The sequence below is a fragment of the Zerene cesonia genome, chromosome 20, assembly GCF_012273895.1.
Source record: "Zerene cesonia ecotype Mississippi chromosome 20, Zerene_cesonia_1.1, whole genome shotgun sequence".
In the NCBI taxonomy this organism is placed as follows: domain Eukaryota; kingdom Metazoa; phylum Arthropoda; class Insecta; order Lepidoptera; family Pieridae; genus Zerene; species Zerene cesonia.
In genome coordinates, this window is record NC_052121.1 from 9,368,358 (window position 1) to 9,383,553 (window position 15,196).

Here is a 15,196-nt window from a genome sequence, read left to right on the forward strand (position 1 = left end):
AGTTAAATGTGTGTAGCGTTGTTGTTTTGTTATTGTAGGAGTCGAGCACGCTTCGACACGAATTGGGCCAGCTCGCACCGGGGAAGTACCACACCCCCACAGAAAACCGGCTTGAAATCGTGACATGCCACTGTGTTTCGTACGGTGAGTGGGGGAGCCGGAGGCCCATTTCCTTTTCCTCACCCTTCCCAGTCCATTCCTTCTTTCCACTTGTCAATCCTTTCCTTATCCCTATGAAGCGGGCAGCGTATTCACAGATTATATTAATATATTCGTATTCCTCTGCGAATGTTCATGGGCGGTGGTGATCGCTTACCATCAGGCGAACCACCAGCTCAGTTGCCCGCTATGACATAAAAAAAGTAACTATCAAATACTTATTTAAGTATCAAACCTACTTCCTATCCTATCCTACTTCGTACTAATATTATAAATGCGAAAGTTTGTAAGGATATGACGTGTGTGTTTGTTAATCTTTCACGCAAAAACTACTGAACGGAATTGCAATGAAATTTGGTACGTAGATTTAGCAACTTTTGTCCCAATATTTCTATGGGATACAGACTTACGCGCGTGAAACCACGGGGCGCTAGTTACTTATAATACTACTAATAACATGTACTTAGTGTACAATTTCGTTAGTAATAACTAGTTATATTGGTTATTAATAATCTGTTTTTAAGATTTAGAACAGATTTCATAACAGTGAGTAATTATATATTCTAGCTTTAGCTAGCTTCTGCCCGCGGCTTTGCGTGAAAGTTAAAACATTTACAAATGATTTAGTTATCACAAGGGAGCATTTTATCGGGATGAAAAGTATCCTATCACCCAAGTCATCTCTTACCCTGTCTGTATACAAAATTTCATTAACATCCGTTCAAACAAACTTTGACATTTATAATATTAGTGTGATTAAATGGCCACCAAAGTAAAGTAGGTTTATTTTAATCAATTATTTATCTAAAACTTTATTGCTCACACAGCAGATAATAAAAAAATATGTACAAATGTTTATTATTATTTAACACTTTATTGCACATACAGCAGATTACGAAAAATAAAAAAAATGTCTGTCTTATCGCATGTAGCGATCTTTTCCAGGCTACCATATATACCTACATTGCGTAAGAAGAGATATTTTAAGGTGGATTAGCATACACTAGGCATTAGAAAAAGAGAAATGATAAAATAAGATACTTATTAGTAAAGTCATATAATAATATCATATATTATACAATAAATAACTATTAATAATTTATAACATGGCAAGAAGAGATAAAAGAGTACATTGACAGCAATGAAATAGAGTAAGAAGCTAAATAAGAAAAAGATAGATCACTTACGTAAATAATTCCTGGTATGATTTGAGTGTTTTTTTTTACGTTCAAAAAGGATAGAGAACTAAAATGACTTGAACATCTTATAAATAATAATATACTCACAAAAACATAATAATTTATTAATAATATATTCAATACATATCGGAGAAAAAACGAATGTAAGTATATAATACTTTTGCACATAAAAACACATGACCTGATTCCAATTCGACAACCAAAAACAAACGTATCTTTTAACATTTATTCTTTAAATCTAATAGCTACACCATAACAATGCCGTGTCTAAACGATGTTCACGTCACGCAATTACAAAACCTTGGCAGCTCCCTCACGAAGACCTAATGACAACCATCCGAAATCCTCACGTATTCATTACACGATTAAACGAAAAAAAAACACCATTTACCATCTTTATTCCGAAGAGCAATCATTGGTAGGTGGCCATTTGCAAAGTCGGCACGTCTGAAAAGCTTCTGAATTCAAATTGCGCGGGATTTTTTTTTTTAATAATGAATCTAAGGCTGCATGCGTTTATGTGTCAGATGTTGTGGATATTTACAGTTTTGAATAGCAAGGCTGTGACAGGTGCTCCGGGTTATGGAAGAAATTTGATAATTAAAGCTTTACCGCCAATTGAGGACTACCAGAGCAATGTCTATGAAGTTATAATGGAGCCATATCTCTATGTGAGTTTTTTATTTTTATTTATTGTTATTGATATTAAGAAAGAAATTGAAATAAATATACGAATTCTTAAAAATTACTCACGTTGCTAGCGTGTACAAATACAATTTAAACGCTGTTGTTATAATTTCTATACATAATTGTTTAGGTACATAGCCATTACAAAATGGAGCATGTATTGTTTGGATTGCCAATAAAATAACTATTGTAATAACTTTGTTTAGGTTTCAACACAAATCATTTGTGCTCATATGATGTTAAAAAAATTGACAATTGGCAGACAGTAGAACTTTATATAATGTAATACCTTCCTTATAACCTGTGAGTCACAATAAATTATTTTAAATTGAATTTGAATTTGATGTGGTATCAATTGGTTTTCTTTTCCTATTCTTTATCCTAAAGCCTGCCACGCAGTTTTACCACCATAAGCTTTACTTTACACTTTCTACAAATATATCAGTACCAATTAAACAGTTTTAAAAATATGTACCAAGCCAATAAATATTTCTCTTATTAGCTTTCTTATAAAGGCCACAAGGATGTTGAAAATTAGCAAAGCAAATACAGATTAATTTATGCAGATTTTATTTTAGTATTCGACCGCTTTGTCAAAATAACATAAAATATATAATATTCCCTGGAGAACCGAAATTAAAAAACGCATCAAAATCCTTAGTTTTACAGATCAAAGCATACATAGGGACAGACAGACAGCGGAAGGCGACTTTGTTTTATACTATGTAGGTACCTACTGTGTAGCGACAATAAATGGTTTTTACACACGAACTAATGTCTCTTCGCCAAAACGATGCTAGTGAATGATTTTTTTCAAGCTTTATAAGGTAAACGAACTTGCCTAATGGTAAAACGTGGTAATGTCAATTGTCGATCAAAAAGTAGGTAAAAAGAAAAAAACTACATGCCACTTAGCACTGTCATTTGATAACGGACGTGACACCGAAATTAATTAATACATGCCTTTTATGTATTCGACACTTGCTGCACATCTGTATACACAATAATATTAATATCATACATTTTTAGAAATGGTATTCAGAGACTTTTGCTTCATTCCATTGTAAAATCTAAATCCGAAACCTTAAAAAGTGTATTATTTACAGTATTAAAAGTGAAAAGTTAGTCTGAGAACTTGAGTTATTTTTATCACATTTTACTTTTAAATTTGAAACCTCTGACGCGATAGTTAGTACAAAGATGCTGATAAGCATGGTGGCGAGGACCTCGGACTTCAAATGAAAAATCGGGGTATCCCGATCAGATGAGTGTGCAAAATAGATTTTTTAAAATACTGTATAGTATCCTTACCAACAGTGACCTACCAACTAAACTCCAGTGTTTCGATAAAAGAGCAACCGCAACCCTGCCAGCGGAAGTCTTGAAACGGACCCATCGCAACTAGTATCCTCCTTAGCAATAAATTCAACGGCATGAAATCTGCTAACGCACTTCCCGGCCATCCTGCTGAATGATGGCTTGAAACCATATGGGCAATCAAGAATTGCTTATGATGACTATGATTCGATGATTATGATGACTATGATTTGATCATTTTTTTTATTTTCACGCAAGCAAGTAAAGTCGTGATACAGAAGCTTCCTACGAAATATATTGATTGCCTTCCCATGCTCTTGCATTTCAGCTATGCTAAAGTTACATATGTTCCATAATGTTAGGCATAATCATACACCTATTTCAATATTACGTAGAAAGGTTGCTGATAGTATCCAATATAATTACAGAATACCGTATGTTTTGAGTTTTGTAAAAAAATATAATTGCACCGATTTACAGGGGCTCGGCGAACCGTATCCAATCACCGGCGACCGCAGCGAGAAGCAGATCGACCTGGCAGTGAGTATGATTCAATTCTACAAAAAAAATGTCAATGTAATATTGTAAATGTAAAAAATGTACATGGTAAAAGCGTGAAAAAGCGTGGGGCGCTTCATGTATCAGCTCTCGAAAAGCACTCAAACTTTTCACATCCGTCCTTAAAAGAAACATTGTAAATCAACCACATGTATGTGAATTATGGCATCTTCTTATTTGAATTATGTAAGTGCAGTTTTCGTCTATTTTAGACTTTACTCTCGATTAAGGAAGCGATTACATGTGAGTAATTATAACCAATAATTACCATTACAATCCCGTTGAATGCCATGGGTAAACACGATGTTTAGCATTTGGTCAAATTTGCATACGATACCGTAGTATCGTCGAGTCACGATTTTTCAATGTTTCGTGATGAGTTGCCATTTCCTTAATCGATATTAATATGACGTAATAAAAAGTTACTGATGTCTTGGTTCTGAATTGAAAAAAAATCTGTTGCTATATATGGTGGAAATCACATCCATAAAATTAACGAACTAAGGTTAAAATATACACATACGACAGATAAAATATTTTCGAAAAATAATACATCGAAAAGGATATATTTAACCACAGACTGATTACTTATTCTTTTGAGCCGGAAAATCTTGCATAGATACTACGGTCCCCGAGGAAGGAGACGTGGGTTAAGTCGAATTCCTACCAACTAAAACCCCCCATACTTATTCGGTATGTCTCCACGAGCCCCTCGTCAGCAGCCCGATACCGGGCCAAGCACAGAATTCGGTTAGTTTCACCATCCAACCCTCCAATGGGCGGCGTGAGCGGAACACGTCCCACGTCGCCTCTCCGCACCAGACAATGCATTACATCCACTTAAATAAAATCCTAGGTGATTTCTATGAAAGATATGAATAACTATGTATTACGTAAATCTACAATATCGCGTGTTTATACGAACAAAAAAATAAAGGTGGTACAGGTAATTATGTGCAAAATGAATATAGATAGCAATTATTTTACATTTAATTACTCGACTTAAGACTATAGTTAAGAATGAGGGAATTATATTCATAATCTTTGTTTGAATGACAAAACGGATCTCGTATTATTATTTCTGATTTTATTCAATAATGATATTTAGCTTATAATTCATTAGTTATAATTTATATAAATAAATTTTATCAATATCAATGAGTACTAACGTATTTTCCTGTATTATTCTGTAGGCGTTTTAAAAATGAAAAGCGTTTTGTGACTCACTCTCTTTCAATCTCCTTCATCTTATTTCTCATAAAAAATTACAGGATTATGCCATTTTAAATAAAAAATAAGAAGCTAGATAAGATGCTACTGGTAGCTAGATAGGATTATTTATTTTACAATTACACTAGAATCTTTTGTATAAATTTGACTTAAAAAAAGATTATAGATTGGGAAAAAAAAGCAATAATATGCTTCTTTTTCTGGGATCTCGTTCGAGCTCTAGGGATGGAGGCACAGATAACTAAATAGTTATAAAATAGTTGGAGGTTTCTACTGCACGTTCCTTTTTTTCACTTTTATATTTTCCCTCACAGGGTTACAGAACACACGGCCTTCAAGCAATTGCCTACCTTAAAGCTGACGAAGGCTCAGGGGTAGAAGGCACACTCATCTTCACTCAGGTGGTCCCTAATGGACCTGTGACCATAGAGGGCAACGTGACCGGCCTGTCTCCGGGTCTACATGGTCTCCATATACACCAAGCTGGCTCTATTAAAGACGATTGTCTAAATATTGGACCGCATTTCATTGCGTATTATGTAAGTAATTTTCTACTAAGTGCCCAAATTCTTAAATCAAAATACTTACTTTTTTATCTTTTTATTAAACTCATTTGTATGCAGGCCAAATTTGTTAATCACCCGTAAACCATCACCAAACGTATCGGAACGAAAATATCACTAATCATTTTAAAATTGATAAATTTTGAATTTACTCACAGAAGTACAATATATATCATCTTTAAAATGCATTCTGAGATAAATTATCAATACACTACATAAAACCTACTTGCCATTCTTTAACAGGGTCGTCACGGCGGCCCCAGAGACCAAATTCGCCACGTCGGCGATCTTGGCAACATAAAAGCTGAAGAAAACACCATTCTAAACGTCAAAATAGTGGACCATTTAATATCACTCGCTGGCCCCAGGTCTATAGTAGGCAGAGCGATAGCTGTATCCAGCAGTGAAGACGATTATGGTAGAGCTGGTACAGAAGATAGTGCGGTTAATGGTACATCTGGGCCAGCTGTCGCTTGTGGAGTTATTGGTTACTTTCATTGATTTTCGTTAATGGCAATATTATGAACGGCACGATCCTACATCGCGCTATTGAAGTGTTTCTTAATTTATTTCCCAACAACATCAATTAGGAACCAGTTTAAATGCCTGTTTTGGATTTGTTTCATATAGTCTAATATATTTTGGTATAATTATATCCTTGAAACATATAGAGCGCTGTCAAGGGACGAAGCTCATTACATTATAAAAACATTTTTAGGATAATTTTTGAAATAAACAATATTTTTAAAGAGTTGTTTCTTGTATCCCAGCATGCGATTTAATAAAGAAATAAGAATTACATTAAATAAAACAAAATAACTCATTATATCTCCATATAATTCCAGATGTATAAAAAAACAAAGAAACAAAATACATGACCACAGCAACAATATAAAAATGCTCTTAAATGTATGTAAAAATAATATTCCATCACTGGTTTCCAAAAGACTATACAACAACGGGAAGCTCTTACAAAGTTACATTATCTGTGCGTTGATAAAAATATTATTAAAACTGTATAAAGAACACTTATTCATAACAGTCACCACTCAATAACTTAAAGTAACGTAATTATGTAAATAGCATTTAATAAATATTTATTGCTCTTACAACACGCAATCGTAGTACCTCCCATTTTATTATTGACTTAAAAAGCGCGGCAAACATACCAGTACAATGGCGGGCTTGCCGCCATGTTTGACAAATGACAATACAAATTTACCGCCATAATGAGTGTATACGCAAACTTTGTTTTGATTTTTACACACTAACGTGTTTTACTAGCAAATGATCTCAATTGCGTGCTCTAAAGGAACATTAGGTGTTTATTGTAGGCCGAGAGAGTCGATGAGGCTCTGTGCCTTCGCAACGTAGGCCTTCTGTGCGTCCTCCTTTGACATTCCCTTCTTGCCGCTCCAGGCCTCGAATTTGGCTTTTCCCTTCAGGTCGAACATACCGGGCTTGGCTGAAACAAATAAAAACAATAAGCTACTTCCAAGTATCATCAAGAATTAGACATTATAAATTGCCGAGATTCATTTATTGGGTAACTTTATGAACAATACTAGCTGCGCCGCGGTTTCACCCGCGCAAGTCTGTATCCCGTAGGAATATCGGGATAAAAAGTTGCCTATGTGTTATTCCTGCTGCGCAGCTATCTACGTGCCTAGAAAATAAATTTCATTGCAATCGGTTCAGTACTTTTTGTGTGAAAGAGTTAAAAACATTCGCATTTATAATATTAGTAGGATAGGATTATGAAGTCTGAAATGCTTAATCTTGACTCTTAGTTTCTAATCCACATTTCTATCTAGGCACGGATTGTTGGAAGTCATATAAAAACATCTATATCTATCTAGTCATCGCCCAGTATTTAACTCGGTAATGTAACCTTCGAGTGTCCATTACACCTTTGAGTCAATGCTCGTTATGTTAAAATAAAACAACTAATCATTCACTGTGACTAGCACCGATCAAATGTTAATAATATTTAAATCATTCTGACTGTTCCAGACGATCCAATGGAGAATAATTAGACTTGTAAATATATCATAATATTAGTCTTGCATAATCTTATGATAACATTAACCCAACATGGAACATAGATAATAAAAGAATCTCATTATATGGTATTTACTATTTTAATCTTCTTAACCATTGATAAATTACAACAACGATCAATTATACGTTATTTTATAGGTAATATTATAATTTTAATGCATTCGCAATAGTCGCACGCATTCGCTTTTTTTTAACCATCTTGACATTTACCTATTCCATTTTTTAATTAAACAAAATTGTATACCTTAAATCTTGTAAGCGACACAAGAGATAAAATTAAAAAAATATATATTCACTTGTGCCATGATTATATTTATTATGTTTGTTATAAAACCTGCACGAATGGTCAACAGTCTTGAGTCATAAAAATATTTACGTATAGCAATCCACAATAGAATAGCTTTGACCTCGACGTTACGCTTGACACTGATGTAATGGCTCATCATTTTGTTAATCTTTATATCATAGTCAAAGAAATATGAGAAATTTCTAACTTTCACTTATCAAAATGATAAAAATACATTTGCACGAAAAACTCACTGTAGGTTTACGTTATCTGTGCACTGATGATGACCAATTCAAAATGATGTCATTCAAAACGAATAGTTAAACATGAATCATCTACTTTTCTTAAGAAAAAATATACTCGAATCGAGTGCAATGAGCGCAAAAATCTCATTATAATGTAACCTTCGTCGTCAGAATACTAGCCGCCCGGCTCGAGATGCCAGGCACAAAAACATAATAAAATATTTAATATACGTATAGTCTATGACACTAATAGACAACGTGGTTTTCTACTGGTAAATATATCGAATGTTCTCGAAGACCTCTTTCTATTACCCTAATTTTATTAGATTAAGATACTCAGATCAATTTATAAGCACCTGGGCACCTATCTGTAAGCACTCCATATTCCCTCATTTCCAATCGCTTACACATACTAATATGATGGGCTTATCAGTTAGTTATCAGGCATTACCTTCTGAATTTTTGTGTATTAATATAAGCATACTTAGCTGAAACCCTATCAGCGGATACGATATAAGAATCGAATTATGAGATAAATAATAAACAACAGATTTATACACAGCAAGATAAACCTATTCTACGAAAGATTTTTTAGGATTTTCTAGTGGTTTTCTTTGGGATTTTCATAATCGAAGCATGTTGATACAACTATCTTTAACATTAATGCGCAGTACAATTAACAATAAATATAAACAACTATACACATAGTTTATGCATGATAAAAATTAAATCCTATAAAGAAATTTCCAACACACATTTTCTTTATTTGACAAAACTCGTAGGTACAAAAAATATCAATGGTTATTATTTAACAACGTAAAATAAACTTAAGAATCGTCTTAATTTTGAATTTACGCAGCATCCTTAGCTTCTGGAATATAATGGAAACTGTAATAGCCAAAGAGATACCCTTAGATTAAATCACAGTAAATACTATTATATACTATGATTAGCTGTAAGTATTTTCTGGCCTATTACAAACGTTGAAAAGTTTCAAGTAGGTAATATTACTGTGTACAATTGAAAGGGTACTATTTATTATTATGATACGTCCCAGCGTAAGGTAATAACCCACACATAATGTACTTTTACTTAACGCCTGATAACGTATAAACTGGATGTTAATTCTCAAATTTGCTTTATATATTACTTTTGACCGCCTCCTTAGTGCAGTGGTTAACGTCTGAGCGTAGAACCGAGAGGTCTTTGGTTCGATCCGCGGATGGGACACAAGAATAAGGCTCAATCTGTCAGGACACAGAAGGCTGATCACCTACTTGTCTAAAAAGAAAATCGATAAGTGAAACAAGAGACACGAAACTTCACTTTTTATCAGTATGAAATTTGATAGGTACACATTTAGTTTTTTTATATAAAATTTTCCACGTCGACATAAAAGGCCGTAATATATTATTCAAATTTATACTCTTGATTTGGTGAAGGTTTTAACGTTCAATAATTAATACTGATACAAGTTTTCAATCGATATGGAGCTACAAGTATGTACTTGTATATGTATACTGTCTAGTGAAATAATTAACTTTTTCTATCACAACAAACTAAGACGTAACCTGGTTCCGAAGGATTAAAAAAAATCATATTTAAAAATCGAATGATGGACAATGTATTACTGTCAGGATACAACTTAAAGCATGTTATAATATCTTTGATCTGACTTTAACCAACAGAGGTATATGCGAATAAAAAAACATTGAAAATTCCCAAACGGTTGTTAAAAGGTACGTCGTAATTCTTTAATTATTATTGTTTCAATGAAGTCTCAGGAAAAATGATCGAATATATTTTTTATTATTACAATTATGACTTTCCGCAGCGTTGTATCCTCGCTATACAAGGACAATATAACGGTAAAGTCGTTTTACGTAACGGTAAACCACAAAATCACACTCGAATATCCTTAACAGCTTGTAAACAGGAAAGAAAGTGGACTTGCGTGAGTGGACAGACGCTATTGCAACAAAAATAAACGGTATAATATAAATCTTTGAATGTATTTCTTATTTATGTAACAAACAAAAAATTTTTGGTTATCTCTGAATTTTAATAATTCAAGTATGAAATAAATGATAAAAAGCAAATATACAAGATTAGAAAAAAGTGATTTTTTTTTCACAAAAAGTTTTTCTCCCAGAGACATTATCGTTGGACTGTAATTAGCAAATATTTACCGTTTTCGGTGTCATAGACGATAAAATGTGAGAATTTTTTCTAATAAAGTCAAGAATAAAACCCAACTGAAACACAGAGACAATGAGTTTGAATGAGTTTCAATCAAAATCTATTTAAGATTTATTTAATGTCAAAACTTGTACTGGAGAATGATAACCAACCTGCTGGGTCAGCATCCCCGACTGTGCCCTGTTTGAACAGAGCGTAAATCTCCAGGAGATCAGCATCACTGGGGCGGGACTTCAGCTTCTTAATGTTCTCGGCGGCTTGGTCGAATTGCTGCAAAAAGAATCTTAATTCAATACTTAACTTGCATCTGCAGTCTGCCCATATTTGTTCTTATGACAATAGATGTCTCCTAGTAGAGACATTTCAACGTGATTATCATTTAACCACATTCATAGAGACAAGCTTAGTTTTCTATTGAATTTGGTGGCCCTAACAACCACAACCTTGTTACTAAAGTATAGTTTTTTTTTTAGTAGAATAGTTCAGGAAAACAATATATTTTGATTGTCCCTGCAGTCAGCATTAAAGCGTTGCAGAGGAACAAATTCCTTTATTTAAAGATTGCTACTCATTTACTACACGCAGACATGATCATAGTATTGAAGCTTGATTAAGGATAATTCCCAAGCGTTCACTATTAACCTAAACTGTTAAAAACCTAACAGTCAGTGTATAAATAAACAAATGTCCTTGTACTTTAAACACATTATAATAAAATGTTGCCACTATAATTACTATGTTCTTTGCATAATAAATGTAACATTGAAAAATTTACTCTTTAACCCTATTTGACCTCTAAAAACAAGTTTGTTTTTCTTCCTGGGCTATGTCTACTTAACCCAAAAACAAAAGTATATGACTGCTTAACCTGACTATGCCTGGGTAGTCTTTATTTGAAAGTTTTTCAAACTTTTAATAGTTATAATGCTTATTCATAGAAAATTTCAAATTTGCTCCAGTTCCATTCATAATAAATTGTATTACAAACACAACTTTCTTTTATATAAGGTATTTAGATGAATGATGTTTTTTTAAAATGTACATAATATAATAATAGGTAATATTGATAAACAAATTTGTATTTCTAGGATTTTAATGATATCAAATTCAAATTTATTAATTCCCCATGTGTAGGTACAAAATCTTTATTAGTTAATAATAATAATAAATACTTATTATGTATTTTAATATTAGAAAATTTGTATTCCTCACAGATTTTATAACAAATTTGTAATAAACATAACTTTAAATCACAAAGAACATTATTTACTCATTAAAAATATCACCAGTAGTATAAAAAGTGATACAGTTACATAGCAACAGCATAATTATAGCGGACACTCAACTTTCTAAAGAAAATACACTATAATGATTTCACATACCTAACAGAAACATTACACATAAATTATCATAATATTACGTGTACTCTATGACCTCTAAGTAACTTAAAAGACCTTTAATAAAATGTATACATACCTCTTGGAGAGACATGGTGATTTGCGAAGTTATTGACCTAAAAAAAAGTAAAAATATTTAATCTGTAACTAGTGACTATCTACATAAAAACTACGTGACCGGTTTTAATCGCTATTTACCTAGCTAGATATCAATACGAACTGGATACGATTAGATTAAAAACCTACTTAAAAATTATACACACACTTACTTAGAATTGAAGGAACGAAGAGCGACGTCTGCTCACTTTGAATTATTGTACACAACTAAATATATTCTGATTATCAGGTAATTGTGAAACTGTTCGGAACTGCAAGGAAGCAGTACGTGTTTTAATTTAATACGTCAGCGCGCATTAACACTTATATCACTTTGATTAGCTGAATATATTGATTAATAATAGTCCACAAAAGGACACGCGAATTTTGTAAAAGAATTGTATGCATATACAAAAAATGTTGTGGCCCCTAATTCTGATTTCTGAGGCTACAGATACTGATTCAGAATTCTATAAAAATTAAGAAGTTGCAATTTTGACATTGATGAATAAACTTAGGTTAGTTTGTCACTGTTCAATGGTCAAGAATGACATTGTCAACAAAAGTCGCGTTCGGGTAATTAGGTAAAAGTGTTATTGTATGACTTCATATAACAATACTATTCTGTGCTTAAAAAATATTGTAATTTTTTTCTTAAACCTACGTCTATAATACAGATTTGTCAAGATGTTGCTTTCTGCTTGTTTCCTTTACTTATAAGATAGAAAACTATATGCTACAATTCACATTGAGGTTAGAGTATAATGTTAAATTGATTAAGAATATATTTACAAAATTTTTAATCTTACTACATATAGAAGATTAAGCTTACTTCTAGAACACCAACACTTATTACCTATACAGCTAGACCAACATAATTTTTCACAGAAAATAATACAAAAATTAAAACTTTGGACGTTTATAGATACTTGCTTTTCACTCGCGGTTTCACCCGCTGCGTTTATAAAAAAATATAGATAGTCCCGGCGTTTTCCCGCATAGTTCCCATTCCAGAGATATTGCCGGGATAAAAACTACCATATATCTTCTTTTATTCTTATGTTCATTTTATCCAAGTCAGTTCGATAGTTTAAGCGTGAAGAAGGCACAGACAGAATTACTTTCGCATTATAGCGCCATCTAGTCACAAACTAGACATAGTTTGTATTATGGATATTTTGGAAACGATGAAGTCGATTATTTAAAGCACTATATTATTAAAATTTAATTATAAATGCATAAACATGTTACAATAGAAAAACCCAAGGTTATACGGTACATAATTCTTGCACAAAGGCAGTTTCACCACGCTCCAGCACTTTAAAAATAGTATACAGCCAGCAAATAAAACGACACGATTAAAAAAATTAATTTATTCAGTAACAGATTGCCAAAAGCACTTAATCATAATTAAATTAATCTAGACTTATATTTAAGCGTATTTGGATTGGAGCTGATTGGCCATGTCGATGTATTGCTTCTTAGCATCATCCTGGGACATTCCCTTACGGCCAGTCCAGGCCTTGAACTTGGCGCTGCTTACAACATCAGTTGCACTGGGTGCAGCTGCAAAAATAATAAACACGTAAAGCATTTAATAGTAGGCTATGGAGGATATGGGTTGATATTAAGAATAAATGTATTGTTTGACATACTATTTCTTTTTAAATTCTAGTCGGTCTCTTTCGCACTATAAGCATATTACACTATATTATGAGCGTATTATGAGCGTATACGTTAAAGCTTAAGACCAACTAAACACTGAACATAACTACCAGGAAATATTGTGTTGGTATGAATAAACATTTGAATGTTATCTGTATATGTAAATGTAAATTCAACATTATTTGACGACCTGTTAAGGGTTAACAAAACTAATCCTATCCAACTCATATTATAAATGCGAAAGTTTGTAAGGATGTGTGTGTTTGTTTCTCTTACACGCAAAAACTACAGAACCGATTACAATGAAATTTAATAGATAGATAACTGGACTAGTGGAATAACATAGGCTTTTTATCCCGATATTCCTACGGAAAACAGTCTTTAATATTCCGTATATTACAGTGAATTAAAGCTGAATGAGTGATGTGTATAATTTATTTCTTAATAATATATTCATGTTTGTCCTCCCAGCGTCAAATATGTTTTTGAACGTTTACATTTAGAATAAACAGGAAACTGGACGAAATTTTAAAAGCTGTCCTTACTATTTCCTTTTAAATCTCTAAATGTCACAATTTTCCTGTATTACATGAAAAATTATGTTTGTTTCTAAATTATGTATGAATTTATATGCCGAGGTACTTTCCTCATTATACAACCTACCTAGGTCAATTAAAAGTGCGATAGGATTGAACATAATTAAAATCTTTGAATCGTTTGCACCAATCTTTCTCGATAACTTTAATATAGAATAATTATTTTAAAAAGCTTAACCTTATTCATTGCTAGCACTATACTTAATTTAAGTGGGACCACATAGCAGACAACAGCGTTCGAATAAAGAAAGAATCATTAAAATCGGTCCACCTAGTAAAAAGTATAACATGGTTAACAAATACAAAAATATGCAGTCAAAATGTAATAACTATTAAATATAATAATATAAATAACTATTAAAATAATAACTGTTTCTGTTAATATCTCATCTACTGGCAAGGAAATATAAAGTGAGGAAATCGGTATGTGACCACCTGCACTTGAAGAGAGAAAGGTGGAAATAGCTCAGCGGGCAAAAAGATCTATGGAATTTACTATAGGGTGTAAAGTCGACAAAACACATGGCACATGGTCCCGAGCCGGAATCTGAGATCTCCATCATTAGATGACGAACGTATTAAGGTCATCATTTAATCACATTAGTACCTGGATGACCGAGCTTTGCTCGGTCAAACGCCTCCTATTTGTTAAAAAAGTAAGTTTAAGTCGAGAAAACACGAATATGACATTTTCTAAAAAAGATAACCTATATATATATATATATATGCATACAAGAATTGCTCGTTTAAAGATATAAGATGTTTTGGAGCTCTGAATAGAGCCCATACGAATAACACTATTCGTGAATTTGCAAAGAAGCATCACCATAGTAACACCAGGATAATCATAAGCTAAAATGTTTCCAAAGTTATAGATACGTCGATACGTTGAAAGTCAGGTAATTGCCCGACTTGTGCAGCCGAGCGAACGAGATGTT

At 32.8% G+C, this 15,196-nt stretch overlaps 3 protein-coding genes across 3 annotated transcripts in view; 1 reads left to right on the plus strand and 2 right to left on the minus strand.

The window, feature by feature from the left end:
- Window positions 1–1,744: 1,744 nt before the first annotated feature.
- On the plus strand, window positions 1,745–6,857 carry LOC119835186 (superoxide dismutase [Cu-Zn]-like). The gene is made up of 4 exons (XM_038359879.1): window positions 1,745–2,029; window positions 3,843–3,902; window positions 5,465–5,689; window positions 5,957–6,857. The coding sequence occupies exons 1-4, from the start codon at window positions 1,853–1,855 to the stop codon at window positions 6,212–6,214; spliced, it is 720 nt and encodes a 239-aa protein (XP_038215807.1). The 5' UTR covers window positions 1,745–1,852; the 3' UTR covers window positions 6,215–6,857.
- LOC119835190 (acyl-CoA-binding protein homolog) lies at window positions 6,534–12,368 on the minus strand. The gene is made up of 4 exons (XM_038359884.1): window positions 12,171–12,368; window positions 11,981–12,017; window positions 10,657–10,774; window positions 6,534–7,178 (listed from the first exon to the last, which is right to left on the minus strand). The coding sequence occupies exons 2-4, from the start codon at window positions 11,993–11,995 to the stop codon at window positions 7,039–7,041; spliced, it is 273 nt and encodes a 90-aa protein (XP_038215812.1). The 5' UTR covers window positions 11,996–12,017; window positions 12,171–12,368; the 3' UTR covers window positions 6,534–7,038.
- A 987-nt stretch (window positions 12,369–13,355) lies between these two features.
- The window catches only part of LOC119834878 (acyl-CoA-binding protein-like), a 7,613-nt gene continuing 5,772 nt past the window's right edge, over window positions 13,356–15,196 (minus strand). The window contains exon 3 of the mRNA XM_038359396.1: window positions 13,356–13,563. Coding sequence (XP_038215324.1) covers window positions 13,430–13,563 — 134 coding nt within the window. The 3' untranslated portion in view covers window positions 13,356–13,429. The remainder of the gene's footprint in view (window positions 13,564–15,196) is intronic.